Source organism: Neophocaena asiaeorientalis, unplaced genomic scaffold (genome assembly GCF_003031525.2).
Source record: "Neophocaena asiaeorientalis asiaeorientalis breed wild unplaced genomic scaffold, Neophocaena_asiaeorientalis_V1.1 scaffold132, whole genome shotgun sequence".
Classification (NCBI taxonomy): domain Eukaryota; kingdom Metazoa; phylum Chordata; class Mammalia; order Artiodactyla; family Phocoenidae; genus Neophocaena; species Neophocaena asiaeorientalis.
The window spans coordinates 1,911,417-1,926,494 of record NW_020173393.1 but is presented as its reverse complement, the minus strand read 5'-3'; the positions used below and the strand labels follow the sequence as shown (position 1 = coordinate 1,926,494).

The following is a 15,078-nucleotide window of genomic DNA, read 5'->3' as shown; positions in this document are numbered from 1 at the left end:
CTGAGTGAAGGAGAAGGGGATGGGGATCTAATCAATCATCTCATCCTCGGGGAATGGAGGGAGACTCACGTTTGTTTTTACAAAAGAAGTCCAGTGACTTGTACTTGTCACAGGCCACCAGTGTGCGATCATTGCAACGAATTAAGGTGAAGGCAGAGAATTAGGAAGAGGTGCAGGTTAGTGGGAGAGAATGCGGGGCTTCCTGAGATTCAGCTCTTCCCGACCTTGGCTTCTCTGCTCTACTTCCCAAGGTGCGTGGGAAAGGCAGCTTTTCTCTGCGCCTGCTACCCTTCTCCTCCACCCCGGTGAGTCTCCTCCAGGCTTGCTATCAAATTGTGGTCCTGTGGACCATCTTATAGGAGGGGAAACTGGGGCTGGGGACACACCTGTGACGGTGAGCCTGTTAGGAATGCAGCTTCTCAGGCGTCACCCAGACCTGGGGAATCAGAATGTGTATTTACTTCCACAAGACCCACAGGCAGAGTCAAGTCTGAGAAGCGCTGTTACTGGGCATTTGGCCTCAGCAGGCAGAGGCAGGAAGCCTGATTACGTGGGAGGTGAAGCATGAACAGCACTTACCCCAGCTCCACCCCTTCCTCACTCCCCTCCTCATTACCTGATCCCACCCCTCAGCTGGGATATGAAAAGCTCTGTCAGCCCCCTGCAAGGCCACGAACATGAGCCGGCTCTGCCTCTCTGACCCGCTTCTTGTCCTCCTGGTTACCCTGGTGGCTGGCACCCCGGGCGGTAAACACAAGAGCCGAGCCAGAGGTAAGTCCCGGCTCACCTCTCCTCCACAGGCTGGGGGAGAAATGAGGCTAGTCCATTGTCGACTGAAAAAAAGTGTGCAACCTAAAAGTTGAGAGTTGTTTTATTCGGAGGAAATTTTTAGAACTTCAAGCCCGGGAGGCAGCATCTCAAGTAACCGTGAGAGAACTGCTCTGAGGAGGTGAGCGGGGAGCCAGGATATATAGAGGAAGTTTTCCAACAAAGGGCAGGTAGTCTGAATGTCAAAAGATTATTGTATATGAAAGAAAACCAGATATCCCAAGTTAAGGAATTTAGCACTTTTCTTTTTAAATTAAAACAATTTTTAAAAATTTTTTTGTTTTTTTACGTTTTTTCCCCTGTAATTTATTTCTAATGTCATAGCGTTGCAGTTGGAAAAGATGCTTGATATGATTTCAATTTTCTTAAATTCACCGAGGCTTCACTTGTGACCCAAGGTGTGATGTATCCTGGAGAATGTTCTGTATCCACTTGAGAAGAAAGTGTCATCTGCTGTTTTCGGATGGAATGTCCTATAACTACCAATTAAATCTATCTGGTCTATTGTGTCGTTTAAAGCTTCTGTTTCATTATTTATTTTCATTTTGGATGATCTGTCCATTGGTGTAAGTGAGGTGCTAAAGTCCCCTACTATTGTTGTCCCAGAGGTCTCTTAGGCTGTCTTCATTTTTTTTCATTCTTTTTTCTTTATTCTATTCCATGGCAGTGAATTCCACCATTCTGTCTTCCAGGTCACTTATCCGTTCTTCTGCCTCAGTTATTCTGCTATTGATTCCTTCTAGTGTAGTTTTCATTTCAGTTATTGTATTGTTCATTTTGTTTGAACTTCTAGGTCTTTGTTAAACATTTCTTGCATCTTCTTGATCTTTGCCTCCATTCTTTTTCCAAGGTCCTGGGTCATCTTCACTATCATTATTCTGAATTCTTTTTCTGGAAGGTTGCCTATGTCCACTTCCTTTAGTTGTTTGTCTGGGATTTTATCTTGTTCCTTCATCTGGTACATAGTCCTCTGCCTTTTCATTTTGTCTATCTTTCTGTGAATGTGGTTTTTGTTCCACAGGCTGTAGAGCTGTTCATCTTGCTTCTGCTGTCTGCCCTATTTTTTAATTAATTTATTTATTTTTGGCTGCATTGCTGCATGCGGGCTTTCTCTAGTTGCGGCGAGTGGGGGTTATTCTTTGTTACGGTGTGCAGGCTTCTCATTGTGGTGGCTTCTCGTTGCAGAGCACAGGTTCTAGGCATGCGGGCTTCAGTAGTTGTGGCATGTGGGCTCAGTAGTTGTGGCTCGTGGGCTCTAGAGCAGAGGCTCAGTAATTGTGGCGCACGGGCTTAGTTGCTCCGCGGCATGTGGGATCTTCCCAGACCAGGACTCAAACCTATGTTGCCTGCATTGGCAGGCAGATTCTTTTTTTTTTTTTTTTCGTTTAAACATAATTTAAAAATAGAACAGCATAGAGATAGAAACTATTTATATATTTTCCAATGCCTATTGTGCCTCAGCAAGGTTCATGCAAGGGCTGTCCTCCCAACAGTTTCCTGAATTCTGTATTTTCACCATTAAATTCCACAATAAAGTTGGAAATCCATTCACTGTTTTTAAATACATACTGATGTATTTAATAGAACGGCATGGACTATATCTTTTTCATTCCTGAATCCCAGCGTTCAGTACGGTGCCTACCATGGGCCAGGTTCTCACTACTTGAATGACACATAAATAGCCGAGACCAGCAAGTGTTTTCTGGGTGGGCTTGACAGAATTTCCGTACTTGCTGGGGTCACCGTGAAATCCATGGTCATCAGCTTTGCATTTTCAGCAACGCAGCTTTATCAAGTTATCCTCAGGTGAGTAGTGAGACCCTTGGGAGCTGATTCATGGCAGGGTGGCTTTGTAACGTGTCACCTTGACTAGGCTACGTTTCCCAGTACTCCCTTCCCCGTACGCTTCCGGTTAGGATGGGCCACAAGAGACATTTTGCGTGATAACTGGAGGGCAGAAGTGAAGCAGCAGTGCACTCGGAAGGTTGGTGCAGGGGCACCAGGCACTGTTGCAGTTCACACATGTCATTTATCTGCTGGCTCACCTCGTTGGTGTGGGGCAGCAGTCAGGCCTGCAGCTGCTTCACCTTCCCCAGGATCTTCCTTCGGCTTCTCTAATTCCTGGCCCAGATGCGTATTTAACTCTGTGATGAAGGGCACCAGCTTCTTCTGCAGGAAACCCACATCATCGAAGTTAGGGGTGGTGAGAGGCTGACATGGGTTCTGGGCCATCCGCGTGGTTTCCAGCTTGTACTCGTGGGTGCCAGTGTGTCCTCGGTCTCCCACTCTTTACATCCGTCTTCCCTTTCCGATTGCCTGTCCTTGGCAACCATACTGCTGTGTCCCGGAGGCGGGTTCCACCCAGGCTGAAAATCTCCATGATCACGGGCGTGCCAGCCCCTCCTACCTCCTCGTCTGGGGCCAAGTCAGAGGTGCAGTCATCCTTGTCTTCCTCAGGGTCAGGTGGCTCTTGTTTCACGGGTGGCAGGCCAAGGGTGGCTTCAGGGTCTGACCCAGACAGGGCCTTCGGGTAGAGCCAGGCCTGTTTCGATGCGGGTAAGGTGTGGGTGGCCCTGTGCCATCCTCGGACCCTGGCAGGCAGATTCATAACCACTGTGCCACCAGTGAACTCCCCAGACTAAGACATCATGCTGGAAATGGATAGCATCAGCCGTGGAATATGAAAAAACTCTTTATGTGACGATGGGTAATCCCTTCCTAGAACCTGCGTGGCAGGTGTCACCTGTCTACATGGGGAAACTGCAGATATGTGAGTGGCCTCTTGTCACTTCGTGGTGAGTGGTAAGTTCAAGTCAAAATACTATTCTGTCAAAATCCAGTCAGTGAAGCATCTGACATCTGCAGGGAATTGTTCAAATGCAGATAATGGGTAATAGTTTCTGGATGCACTGCCCCACACTCATTACTCCCCTGTCCCGAAGCCGCATCTCAGCCACCAAAGCCCAGCGACGAGTGGGTCTGGGTTTTTTTCCCCCAGACACCAAATCCATGGTATCTCTACCAACACCAACCAACTCTCCGACACCCACTGGGCATCCCCCAAGTCGATTCCCTTCTGACATTAAATCCCCAGAGTTAGACTAGAGCTCACAGGCGGAAGACTCTGTGCCACAAAACTGCCCCACTTCAAGGGCCAGCCACAAACCCGTCCCGCCCTCTGCAGCTCATCACCCAGCTGTGTGCCCGTTTGACACTTGGCTGGGCTTGCTTCTGGGGCTTCTGGGCATTGAGCCATCTCCCTTCTCCTTGACTCTGGAAGTGGAGCACAGGGTGTGTGTGTGTGTGTGTGTGTGTGTGTGTGTGTGTGTGTGTGTGTGTGTGAGTGATTGCCTACAAGGCTGGGCTGTGGGCTTGTTTTTACTGCTGATCAGCAGTTTGGTGATGGGTGATGCCTTCACCTCTCTGTGCTGCATTTTTTCTCCTCTGTGATAGGTGGTAAGGTAGAAATATACCCTAGAGAGGAGGGTATATATACCCTAGATTTGATGTGATCATTAAAGGAGATAAAAGATTTACACAGAGGGAATTGTAATCAGCACATCTCGGCAGTGTTAGCTGTTAGTGTGTGTGTGTGTGTGTCAGTGGGAGGATACTTGTCTGTGTGTGGATGAGTGAGTGTGTATGGGGGGGCCTTGCTGTACATGGCTGTAATTGGGAGTGAATAGATGGGACAAGTGAAGAGGGGAGGGTATGTAAGCCTTCACATGTGCCTGCACTTTATACCTTACAAAGCAGCCGAGTGCATGGTCCGCAGACTCTGAAGCCGGTTTCCTGGGTTCAGGTCCTGTTCCTACCCAGCATGACCTTGGGCAAATTACAGATTTCCTGTTGCCTCAATTTTCTCCTCTGTATTGTTAGGAAATATTAAGATTTGCTCACCCTCTTTTAGGATTATCGTGAGGATTAGATGAGTTAAATGCTTAGGGTAATGCCTGGCACATGGAAGGAGCTAAGTGTTTACTGCTGTCATTACTCATTATTATTATTATTTTTTAAAAAAATAATTAATTTTCAGCTGTGTTGGGTCTTCGTTGCTGCACGCAGGCTTCTCATTGCGGTGGCTTCTCTTGTTACAGAGCATGGGCTCTAGGCGTGCAGGCTTCAGTAGTTGCAGCACGCAGGCTCAATAGTTGTGGTGCACGAGCTTAGTTGCTCCGTGGCATGTTCGAGTCCGGACCAGGGCTCGTATCCGTGTCCTCTGCATTGGCAGGCGGATTCTTAACCACTGCGCCCAGGGAAATCCCTATTATTCTTACTACAAGGACTGACTTTGCAGGGAGAAGGAATATATGTCTGTTGACTCCACTGCTTCCATAGCAACCCCACGACGTGGGCAGCATGGATCTCAGATGACCCCTGATGACACAGGGCTGTGGGAGATTTCTGGCCACAGGTCACAAAGTTAGGGAAAGGGAGAGCTGGGATGCAAATTGACATCCTCTGACCCCAAAACCACAGGTGGAGAGACCCGAGAACGGGAGATGTTGCAGGCGATCTTTCCGGCCTCCCGCAGATCACGCCAGCCCCTGAGGTCTGCTCAGGCAGGCAGCTCTCCTGCTGGTGTAACCAGGTGAGGGGTGGTAAGTGGTCATGCTGTGGAGACGTGTTCAGTTCCCTGCTTCCCCTCTGCCCATGTCCCTTACTCTTTTTTCTACCCAGAAAATCAGGGTTTGTGCCCTGGATGGAGATAGTCTTCTCAGCTTCTGCTTGGACCAGTGCCAGGTAAAGAGCAAGTTCCATACAGCTGAGAAGCTGTGGCAATGGTTGCAGGAAGGTGTCCTGTGCCACACCTGTCTTCTGAGGTTAGTGAATTTGGGGTGGGGGGTGAAAGGCATTGATGCCCAGATGTGATGACATCAGCAGGAGGCTGAAAAGGAGGACCTGAGCTAACACACTCCCATTCACTCATCTGTCCTTTGATTTGCTCTCATCCACCCACTGACCGTCCATCACCTGCCATGCACTGCTCTAGGTGCTGGGACGCTCCCTGAGTCAACATATTGGACAAAATTCCACCTGTGGAATCACAGTCTGTGTTTCCACGAGACCCACAGGCAGAGTCAAGTCTGAGAAACGCTCTTACTGGGCATTTGGCCCCAGCAGGCAGAAGCAGGTTAGGTGGGGAGATTACACAATAAACAGGACCCAGCCCAGCTCCACCCTTTCCTCACTCCCCTCCTCACTGCCTGTCCCACCCCTCAGCTGGGATATGAAAAGCTCTGTCAGCCCCCAGCTTTCCTCAGAAGCCCTCCTGCAAAGCCACGAACATGAGCCGGCTCTGCCTCTCCATCGCCCTCCTGGGCACCCTGGTGGCCTGCACCCCGGGGTGTGAACCCAGCAACCAGATCCAGGGTAAGTCCCGGCTCACCTCCCCTCCACAGGCTGGGCTGGGGGGTGGGGTGGAGTGGGAATGAGGCGAGTCCATGGGAGGGGCTGGGGAGCAGGGGTGGGGTTGGTGCTGACAGCCTCTCTGGATTTCTCCTGGGAAGTTGGGCAGTTTTAACTCCAGGGACATTTCATGACTCTCAATAGGAATCATTATGTTTCAGCTTTTTAAAAAAGGAGCCCACCAAACCGTACCAGACCAGGGACTCTATCTCTGAGACTCTCTGTTCCTGGTCACTGCCTGTCCCTGAACCTCACTGTAGTGTAATGAAAAGATCCATATTTGATCCTTGTCCTGGTTCCTGGCCCAGATGTCCTGCAACCCTTGGAATTTACTGTCTTCTGTACGGTAATGCGATGAGTCAAGGAAGGGGACCCAGGATAACTTAAGGATGGGGCCGGTCTCCAAAAAGTCTCATCAGGTGATTAGAGAATTAGAACTTTCAACCTGTAGTACTTCTGGGGAGAGGAGAGGGTAAGTACTGAGGCTGAGTTCAATCATCAGTGACCAATGATTCAATCAATTTGCTGACCTATTGAAACCTCAATAAAAACCCCTAAACTTTGGGGTTTGGGAGAACGTCCAGAGTGGTGAACATTCAAGGTGATGTGAGGGGAGAGTGTCCTGAGAGGGCATGGAGGCTTTGCACCCCTCAACCCCCCTTTGCCCTATGCGTCTCCTCCAGTCAACCTGAGCTTCGACCTTTGTAATAAACTGGGAGCAGTAAGTAAGGGGCTTCCCTGAGTTCTGTGGGTGGTTCTAATGAATTCCTGAAAATGGGAAGTGGGGTCATGGAACCTCCGAATTTATAGCAAGTTTGTCACACGTATGGGTGACCCCGGGACTTGTGACTAGCATTTGAAATGTGGGACTGAGCCCTCGTATTGTTGAATCTGCACTAGCTCTGCGGTTTTAGTGTCAGAAGTGAATTGACTCGTGGGACGCCCAGTTGGCGTTGCAGAATTGGTTGGTGTCAGTAGGGCCACCACATATTTGCTCTCAGGGACAAAACCCGGAGTCACTCTCCCCTTTAATTTGGTGACTGTGGCTCGGGGGCAGGGTTGTGTTTAGTATGCGTCGGTGCTCCCAGAAACTCTTACAAGTTATCTGTATTTTCAGAATTCCTGGCAGAATCAGGTAGTTTATCAAATGGGTTGTGACATGATAGTATCGTGGTGACCTAAATACTTACGTGCTGTGTGTGCTGGGGCAAGTCGTCTGTGGTTTCCTCACCTGACTGGGGACACCTGTTGCACAGGTTCTCTGAAGGGATAACCAACCAATCATGAATTTCATAACCAACGATGTCCATTTTCCCCCAAGATGTATTTATCTGGAAGACTTAGTCTGCTTATCTTTCCCTTCCCAGCCCAAAATATTTAGGTGTCAAATAATGATTATTTCTCTTTTATTAAAATTCATCAGAAAAGTGTGGGGCAGCTGAGCTTCTGCTCTGTCTGAGGCAACTACAGGGAGGGCAAGACATCTAGCACTGCTGTGAGTTTGTTCGTGGGCCTAAGGCTGTTTTTTTTTCCAGGCTGGAACAATATTACTCAAAACTCAATGCCCTTCCCCTTGCCCCCCTGTCTATCACTTTACTATCCTCTCAAAATATAGCATGTTAGAGCTAGATTCATAGTTATATAGACTTGCCTCATCATTAAATAGACTTTTCACTAACAGCAATTCAATGATATCCATTCTATTCGATGAACGTACGCTTAGCGTGAAATGGGAGGTCAGTTCCACTAACAATATTTCTCAAGTCCTTACAAGCATAGTTCTTGATGTGGGGAAACAGCTGTACACAAAATAGCAAACTAACTTGCCTCCTAAGCGGGAGACAGATCACAGAGAAAGGGGAACCTAATATGCTAGGTCGTGATGAATATTTTGAAGAAAGAGAGTGATGGGGATAAAGGAGGCTGTGCTCTTTCCGCAGACTGGTCGGCAAACCTTCTACGATAAGCAGGTGCTGGGGCAGAGGCTTCAGTGAAACGTGCCTGGTGTGTTTGAGCAGCAGCCGGGACCAGGGTGGCTGGAGCTGAGTGGGGGGCGGGTGGGGAGCGGAAGGGGATGAGGCAGAGGGGTCATGGGGCAGGTCGTGTAAGATAAGAGTCAGAATTTGACTGAGAGAGATGAGGGCTTGGTCATGGGAGCAGTGGGATAGGATTCGAGTTGTAACAGGGTCCCTGCGGCTGCAGTGTGGAGAGTGGCCTCTAGGGGGCAAAGGGCAGAGACAGAAGCCCATGGGCAGGCTGCTGCAGGGGTGCAGGTGAGCCACGATGGAGTGTGTACCTATGTTGTTCCCTGGGTCGATGCCAATTCTTCTGAATAACATGAATGCCTTGGTCTGTTGAGGGTTTTATGCAGGTTTTACTACCTAGTCATGATTCATGAAATCATTGGCCCCTGGTGATTGTTCAGCCTCCAGCCCCTTTCCCCTCCCTGAGCGGGGCTGGGGGAGGCCATAGAGGAGGGTGGGAATGTAAGTTCCAACCCTCTGGTCAGGCAGTTAGCTCCTGTGGCAACCAGCGCCCATCCTCGGGTTACTAGGGGCTTCCCAATAGTCAGTCACCTCCGTCCCATAACAAAAGACAACTTATAGCTCTCTTCACTTTGGCAATTCCAGGGGTTTTAGGAGTCTGTTACCAGAAATGGGATGAAGGACAAATATATATTTATTATAAGTCACAATATCAATATTCCCTCAATATGCCATTATTCCAGTCCCTATGAGGTAACCAAAGCTAACACACCGTTGTGTTTTCTTTCATGCCTTTCTCTGTTACATCGTGATTCCTTCACACTTTTTTTTTTTTTTTTTTTTTTTTTTTGGCTGCACCACTCAGCTTGTGGGATCTTAGTTCCCTGACCGGGGATCGAACCTGGGCCCCCTGCAGTGGAAAAACGGAGTCCTAACCACTGGACCACCAGGGGATTCTCTTCACACTTATTTTTTTTTTAATAGTGGAAACTTTCAACCATTCCATTAAGTACAGAGAATAGTATTATAAACCCCATTTATCCAGCTTCAACAATTACCAACATGTGGAGAATATTATTGACGTGGGTCCTCTTTTCTTTGTAGACTGTTTCAAAATTAATCTAAGGTATTATGGCAATTAATCCATAAATACTTCATGAGGAAGATATAATTTTTTTTTTTTTGCTGTACGCGGGCCTCTCACTGCTGTGGCCTCTCCCGTTGCAGAGCACAGGCTCCAGACACTCAGGCTCCGCGGCATGTGGGATCTTCCCGGACTGGAGCACGAACCCGTGTCCCCTGCATCGGCAGGCGGACTCTCAAGAACTGCGCCACCAGGGAAGCCCAGAAGATATAATTTTTTAAGATGATTACCATATCGTGGTCACACCACAACATTAATAGTAACGTGTTGGAGCACAGGCCCTCGACTGGCCTTTTCACATTTCACACCCCTGGACCCCAACATTCTCTATTGCAAACAAGCTGGGTGTTGCTGTTGTTGACCTTATAGACCAAGCTTTGATGACCATCCTCATAACTGACCTAGAGTCCCTCCCATCCTTGCAGACCCACCGCCTGCCTTCTGCCTGGAGCCTCCCTACCAGGGTCTCTGCAAGGCCATCTTTATCAGGTACTTCTACAACGCCAGCTCCGGACTCTGCGACACCTTCATATATGGCGGGTGTGACGCCATGCAAAACAACTTCTTGACATCAGAGGACTGCATGAGGACCTGTGGTGGTGCTGAAAGGCCCTGGAGTAAGACAGGGGCAGGCAGGGTGGGAGGGGAAGGGCTGGGGAAAGAGGAGGGGCTCAGGGGGCCACCCACCATTCACAGCTCCACAGTGTCTTTCCTCCTCGCTGCCTCCCAGGACAAGTGGCTCAGTGTCCTGTGAAACCACACACTGAGCACATCCTCCACGGGCCAGCTTGGCAGAAGGTCACCCTAGAAGCCCCGTCATGAGAATCTGAGCTTCCTCACTTTTTCAGATGGAAACACTGAGTCAGCCACCCTACAGAGCAGGTCTGCAGAGCTCCTGAGCTCCCCACCTAGGCTTGGAAAACTCACCTCCTTCTTGTTGGTCATCCTGGTCCTGGGAGGATTGTGGTTGCTCATTTCTGGGATGGTCTAGGACCCAACAGAGTGTACCGTGTCCAAGTCTGGGGCTTCAGAGATGTCATTCAGCCAGTCCCTTTCTTTTTGCAGAGGACCTGTGAACCGTGCTCCCCCAACATGCTGAAGTCCAAGGAGGACCCACGCAGGGCTGAGCTGTGGCTGCTTCTGAAACAGTTCAGCCTCCCCGGCTTCCTTCTCAACCCTACCCTCCTCAGCAGAACCCTGCCTCTTTCCTTCCCCCCATGGGTCTACTTGCTTTAGCTCTGTCTCATCCAGTCGGCTCTAAGCGCCATGAGAGAAAGTCTTCCCTTTATCCCTAGCGCTTAGCATGGTTCCTGGCACAAAGGAGACGGTCCATAAATATTTGAGGAAGGAAGGAAGGAATGCAGGAGCACATTCCTCATGACTGGAGTGACTGCAAGGCCTGGGATTTGAAGCAAGTATTCTAACCCTAACCCTCATCCTCACTGCATCCTCACCTTCATCCCCCACCCCACCATCACTGCTCTCCTTGTGGGTATCGTTGGTAGAATTTCTGGACTCTAGCTCTGAGAATCAGTGATGGCAGAGGTCTTTTCATTAAAGAAGTCCCTTTCCCCCGCCGCGATGTTGAACATTTTCCTATCTGTCATTTAAAATTCTACATCCTTATAATCAATAAATTAATTTCCTAATTGAGCTAACTTGCGTGGAATCTGATTTTTGCACCTAATAACCTTATCCAACACTGTCCACGGAGATGGTGGCCCTTCTCATTATTCTGCAGAGCAAGTGGACTCCTCCCCTTTTTCTGCCCTTAGACTGGGCCCTACCAAGTATTGGAAGAAAACCTATTGCAATGCCATCTACCTCTTAATGGACACCCCAAGCTACAAAAATATCTGGGAGACACCTCAACATGAAAACTTTCTTTCTTTACTTCTTGGGCCAGGTCAAATTTTAGGGCAAGTTGATCTCCTGGACTCTTAGAAGGACAAAAGAAGAAGCATGGGGTTCAATTGTCCATTTTTTCAAGGAACACCCTTCCGCAAGGTCATCTGTATGGAGGGGGGGCTTCTTACTTCTGTTAAAGAAGGGCAGCTACCCTTTTTTGTGAGACTGGCCATGTGCCAGGCTCTGTGCTTGTCATTTTCCCCAAATTATTTGTTTGTATTTTCCTAATGATACTGGGAGGGAGGAAATGGGAGCATGGAGATGTCAGTTAGCTGGAGGATTAGTTTCCTGGGGCTACTGTGGGAGCCGAGGTGGAGGCTCTGGCTGTCACCTGAAGAGGTCAAGGCCAGCCTCCCAGAAGAGGTCAAGGCCAGCTTCCCTGAAGAGACGATGTCTGAGCTGAGTTTGGAAGGGTGAGTTGGATTCTGTCAGGTAGAGAGAAGAGGGCAAACAGGAGCTTTGGGGCAAGACAAAGAGGCAGAGATGAGAACAGAGATTCTACATCCGTCCATGTCCCAGGTCGGAGTCTGTGTTGGTTTCCAAGTAGCCTTTGAGCATCACGAGGAGACCCCAACTTGTTCCTCGAAGTCCACCCAGCCCTGAACACGATGGACCTGGGAGTCCCCCTGTACAGAGTAGGGGAACAGAAGTTCCCTAGGAGGGGTGCGGGAACCGCCGTATTTGCATGAGAGCCCTGGTTCCACAGCTTGAGTTTTCCGCTCCCTCCTGCTAGTCCCAGCTCCTGAGGGGAGTGAGGCAGCCGCTTTTGTCATCTCTAAGAAACAGACCCATTAGAGCTGAGCCATGTGGGTGTGTAGAGGTACCAGTGGAAGAGAAATTAGGTTTTGGAAAAACACTGGAGAAGGCTTCTGAATGATTAAATGTTAAATTTTCATAGAAGGTAGCTAGTCAACCAGCCTCAGTGTTTTTTACCTCCTGCTAGGGGGAGCTCACTTTCTCTTGGGCAGCAGGTACCAGCTGGTAGTATTGGTGAATAGAACACTCTTCTGTCCTATTGAACCTCTAAGAGTCCCCCTCCTCTCTGGCCCTGTGTTTCCACATTGGTCCTGACTCTGCTCCTAAGAACCCTACAGACAAATTCTGCTCTTTGTTAGTTCTACAGACATCGGGAGATGGCCGTCAGGGAAGTACCCCTCCACCACCACCCAAGTCTCTTTTAGTTTCTTAACATTTGCTAAGTCCCTTTCACCATCTTTCAGATCCTCAGGACTCAGAGTCAAGGGAATGACTCTTTAGAGCTCCCTACAATTTATGCTGCTAGGATGGTTGGCACCTTCCTGAGATGCTCCCTCACCGGGCTGGAGATGAGGTTAGTGGAAGAATAAGAGGATGGTCAGTAGGATCACAGCTCCCGGGTCACCCTCCAGTCTTTATTTTGTAATTTATTTAATTAATTTATTTTTGTCCGCGTTGGGTCTCTGTTGCTGCACGCGGGCTTTCTCTAGTTGCGGTTAGCGGGCGGGGGCTACTCATTGCGGTGGCTTCTCTTGTTGCAGAGCACGGGCTCTAGAACGCAGGCTCAGTAGTTGTGGTGCACGGGCTTAGTCGCTCCGCGGCATGTGGGATCTTCCCGGACCAGGGCGCGAACCCGCGTCCCCTGCATTGACAGGCGGGTTCTTAACCACTGCGCCACCAGGGAAGCCCCACCCTCCAGTCTTGCTTTTCCCAGTAGGTCAAGAGCTGCGGCAATCAGATACTGTAGAAATAACAGCTAAGTGAGGGTGGCTGAGAGGAGCAGGTAGGATGTAGGTGGGGCAGGAATCCAAGGCTTATGGAGGTATCTCCCAGGATGCACCCCACTTCAAGTTCATTATTAGACCTTCCCCGCTGCAAGGCGTTGTGGGAATGACTTGTTTAGAATCCACTGGGTTCTCAGTCAAAAGGAGGTCCCAGCTCTCCCAAGCCAAGCCACTTTGACAATGTTTTCATGCCTCTGCCTCTAGGAAGACGTGAGCTGGAGAGACCTTTGGAGAACAGTGTCTGACTGCATCACTACAGATAAGGAAACTGATGCATAGAGACTCACATAGCAGGGTCTTTAAATATGAGAAAATAGAAAGAGCTGGTTCTGTCACTTACTACCTTATAGTCTTGGGAATATCTCTCCAAATCTCTGAGTTTCTCTTTCCTTTTTTACAAAATAAGGCTAATGATTCTACCTGTCAACGTCTCTAGCCACACACCTCCAGAAACACTCCTGTTCCTGGTTGAACCAGTTGGGTTTATTACTCACTACAGCAAGGAGAACACACACCTTGGGGAACCACCTAGCATCTCATTAAGAGGATGTTAGAGAAGACCTAAAGAAATGTGCTATGGTTGGGTGATTTGGGGAAGGTTTCAGGAAGCTGGCTCTGCTCTGGATGGATGCTGTCAGGAAGTGGGGCAGTTCTCTGACTATGTATCTTAATCTTAACTCTAAGAAGAGAGGACAAGATAGAGTTTAGAGCTGTATTTGGTAAAGCAGCATCAGTCGCTCATATGAGGCAGAATAGGGAGAAGCTTTGTCATTTTGGTGGCTTGTTAACTTAACTTGTTTTGTCTGTGTTCAACCATGATTACAGGGTGTCCATTTATTTTTTTATTTATTTATTTATTTAGTTAGTTAGTTAGTTATAGCTGTGTTGGGTCTTCATTGCGGCATGCGGGCTTTCTCTAGTTGAGGTGAGCAGGGGCTACTCTTCGTTGCGGTGCGCGGGCTTCTCATTGCGGTGGCTTCTCTTGTTGCAGAGCACGGGCTCTAGGCGCGCGGGTTCAGTAGCTGTGGCTCACGGGCTCTAGAGTGCAGGCTCAGTAGTTGTGGAGCACAGACTTAGTTGCTCCACGGCATGTGGGATCTTCCCAGACCAGGGCTCGAACCCGTGTCCCCTGCATTGGCAGGCGGATTCTTAACCACTGTGCCACCAGGCAAGTCCCACTTTTTGTCTTAACCCATCATGGGCACAGAATGACTTTGTCTGATACTGACATCCTATAAAATAGTTTATGTTCAGCAGGAGACATAAGGCCAACTGTGGTGCCCGGTCAGCTCCTGGAAATCAGGGCTCAGAGTTGTAGCTCGCGGGGTTTAGAGCACAGGCTCGGTAGTCATGGCGCACGAGCTTAGTGGCTCTGTGGCATGTGCGATCTTCCTGGACCAGGGTTCAAACCCGTGTCCCCTGCATTGGCAGGCAGATTCTTAATCACTGCGCCACCAGGGAAGTCCCATGGGTTTGTATATTTGTGAGGACCATGTTGGTTATGGTGCTAAAGTGTTTTGAATACCATAGACCAAAGCACTTGCCTAAAAGCACATAGACTTTTAGTTTTCTTGATTCCTGACTCCTTTTTAAACATGCCGCCTACTGCATTAAAGAAAGGAATAAATAGCCTTTGGTTTGTAGTGTCACCCACCTTTCATAAGCCCCTCAGGGAGTCCCTCAGTGTCCAAGGGGCGTCACTGTCTGTTTCCTGAAACGGTCCCTTTCTTCCTCAGAGGTAACCTAAAGCCCTCTTGCTTCAGTGATAGGTCTCATCCAGGTCAAGTCCCTTGCCCACCCCATCCTGCCCTTTATTTGACCCTCTGGTTCCCCCAAAATGTAGGTGGGGTTGGGGACTTCTGCTGGTTCTCTTTGGGCTCAAGTCACCAGTACCTCAACCATTAGGAACCACATTTTAAGGAAGGCCCTTCCTGCCCCCTGGTGGCAGCAGTGGGGCCTGGTGGGATTCTCTGAAGGCTGTAGGGAGGCCCCCAGGGCCAGAATCGGAGATATCCAGGGAGACTGAGATTTGTGGTCCTAGGAC

At 49.2% G+C, this 15,078-nt stretch overlaps 1 protein-coding gene across 1 annotated transcript; it reads left to right on the top strand.

Annotated features, from left to right (window-relative positions):
• Positions 1-6,116: 6,116 nt before the first annotated feature.
• On the top strand, positions 6,117-10,493 carry LOC112400890 (serum basic protease inhibitor-like). Its single transcript, XM_024746868.1, has 3 exons — positions 6,117-6,201; positions 9,792-9,983; positions 10,432-10,493. The coding sequence occupies exons 1-3, from the start codon at positions 6,117-6,119 to the stop codon at positions 10,440-10,442; spliced, it is 288 nt and encodes a 95-aa protein (XP_024602636.1). The 3' UTR covers positions 10,443-10,493.
• The last annotated feature ends 4,585 nt before the right edge of the window (positions 10,494-15,078 follow it).

Bases quoted from the DNA above. Each gene is read 5' to 3' on its own strand.
- LOC112400890 (XM_024746868.1), top strand. From the start codon at position 6,117: ATGAGCCGGCTCTGCCTCTCCATCGCCCTCCTGGGCACCCTGGTGGCC. The intron at 6,202-9,791 runs GTAAGTCCCGGC...CCATCCTTGCAG, and splicing joins ACCCAGCAACCAGATCCAGG to ACCCACCGCCTGCCTTCTGC.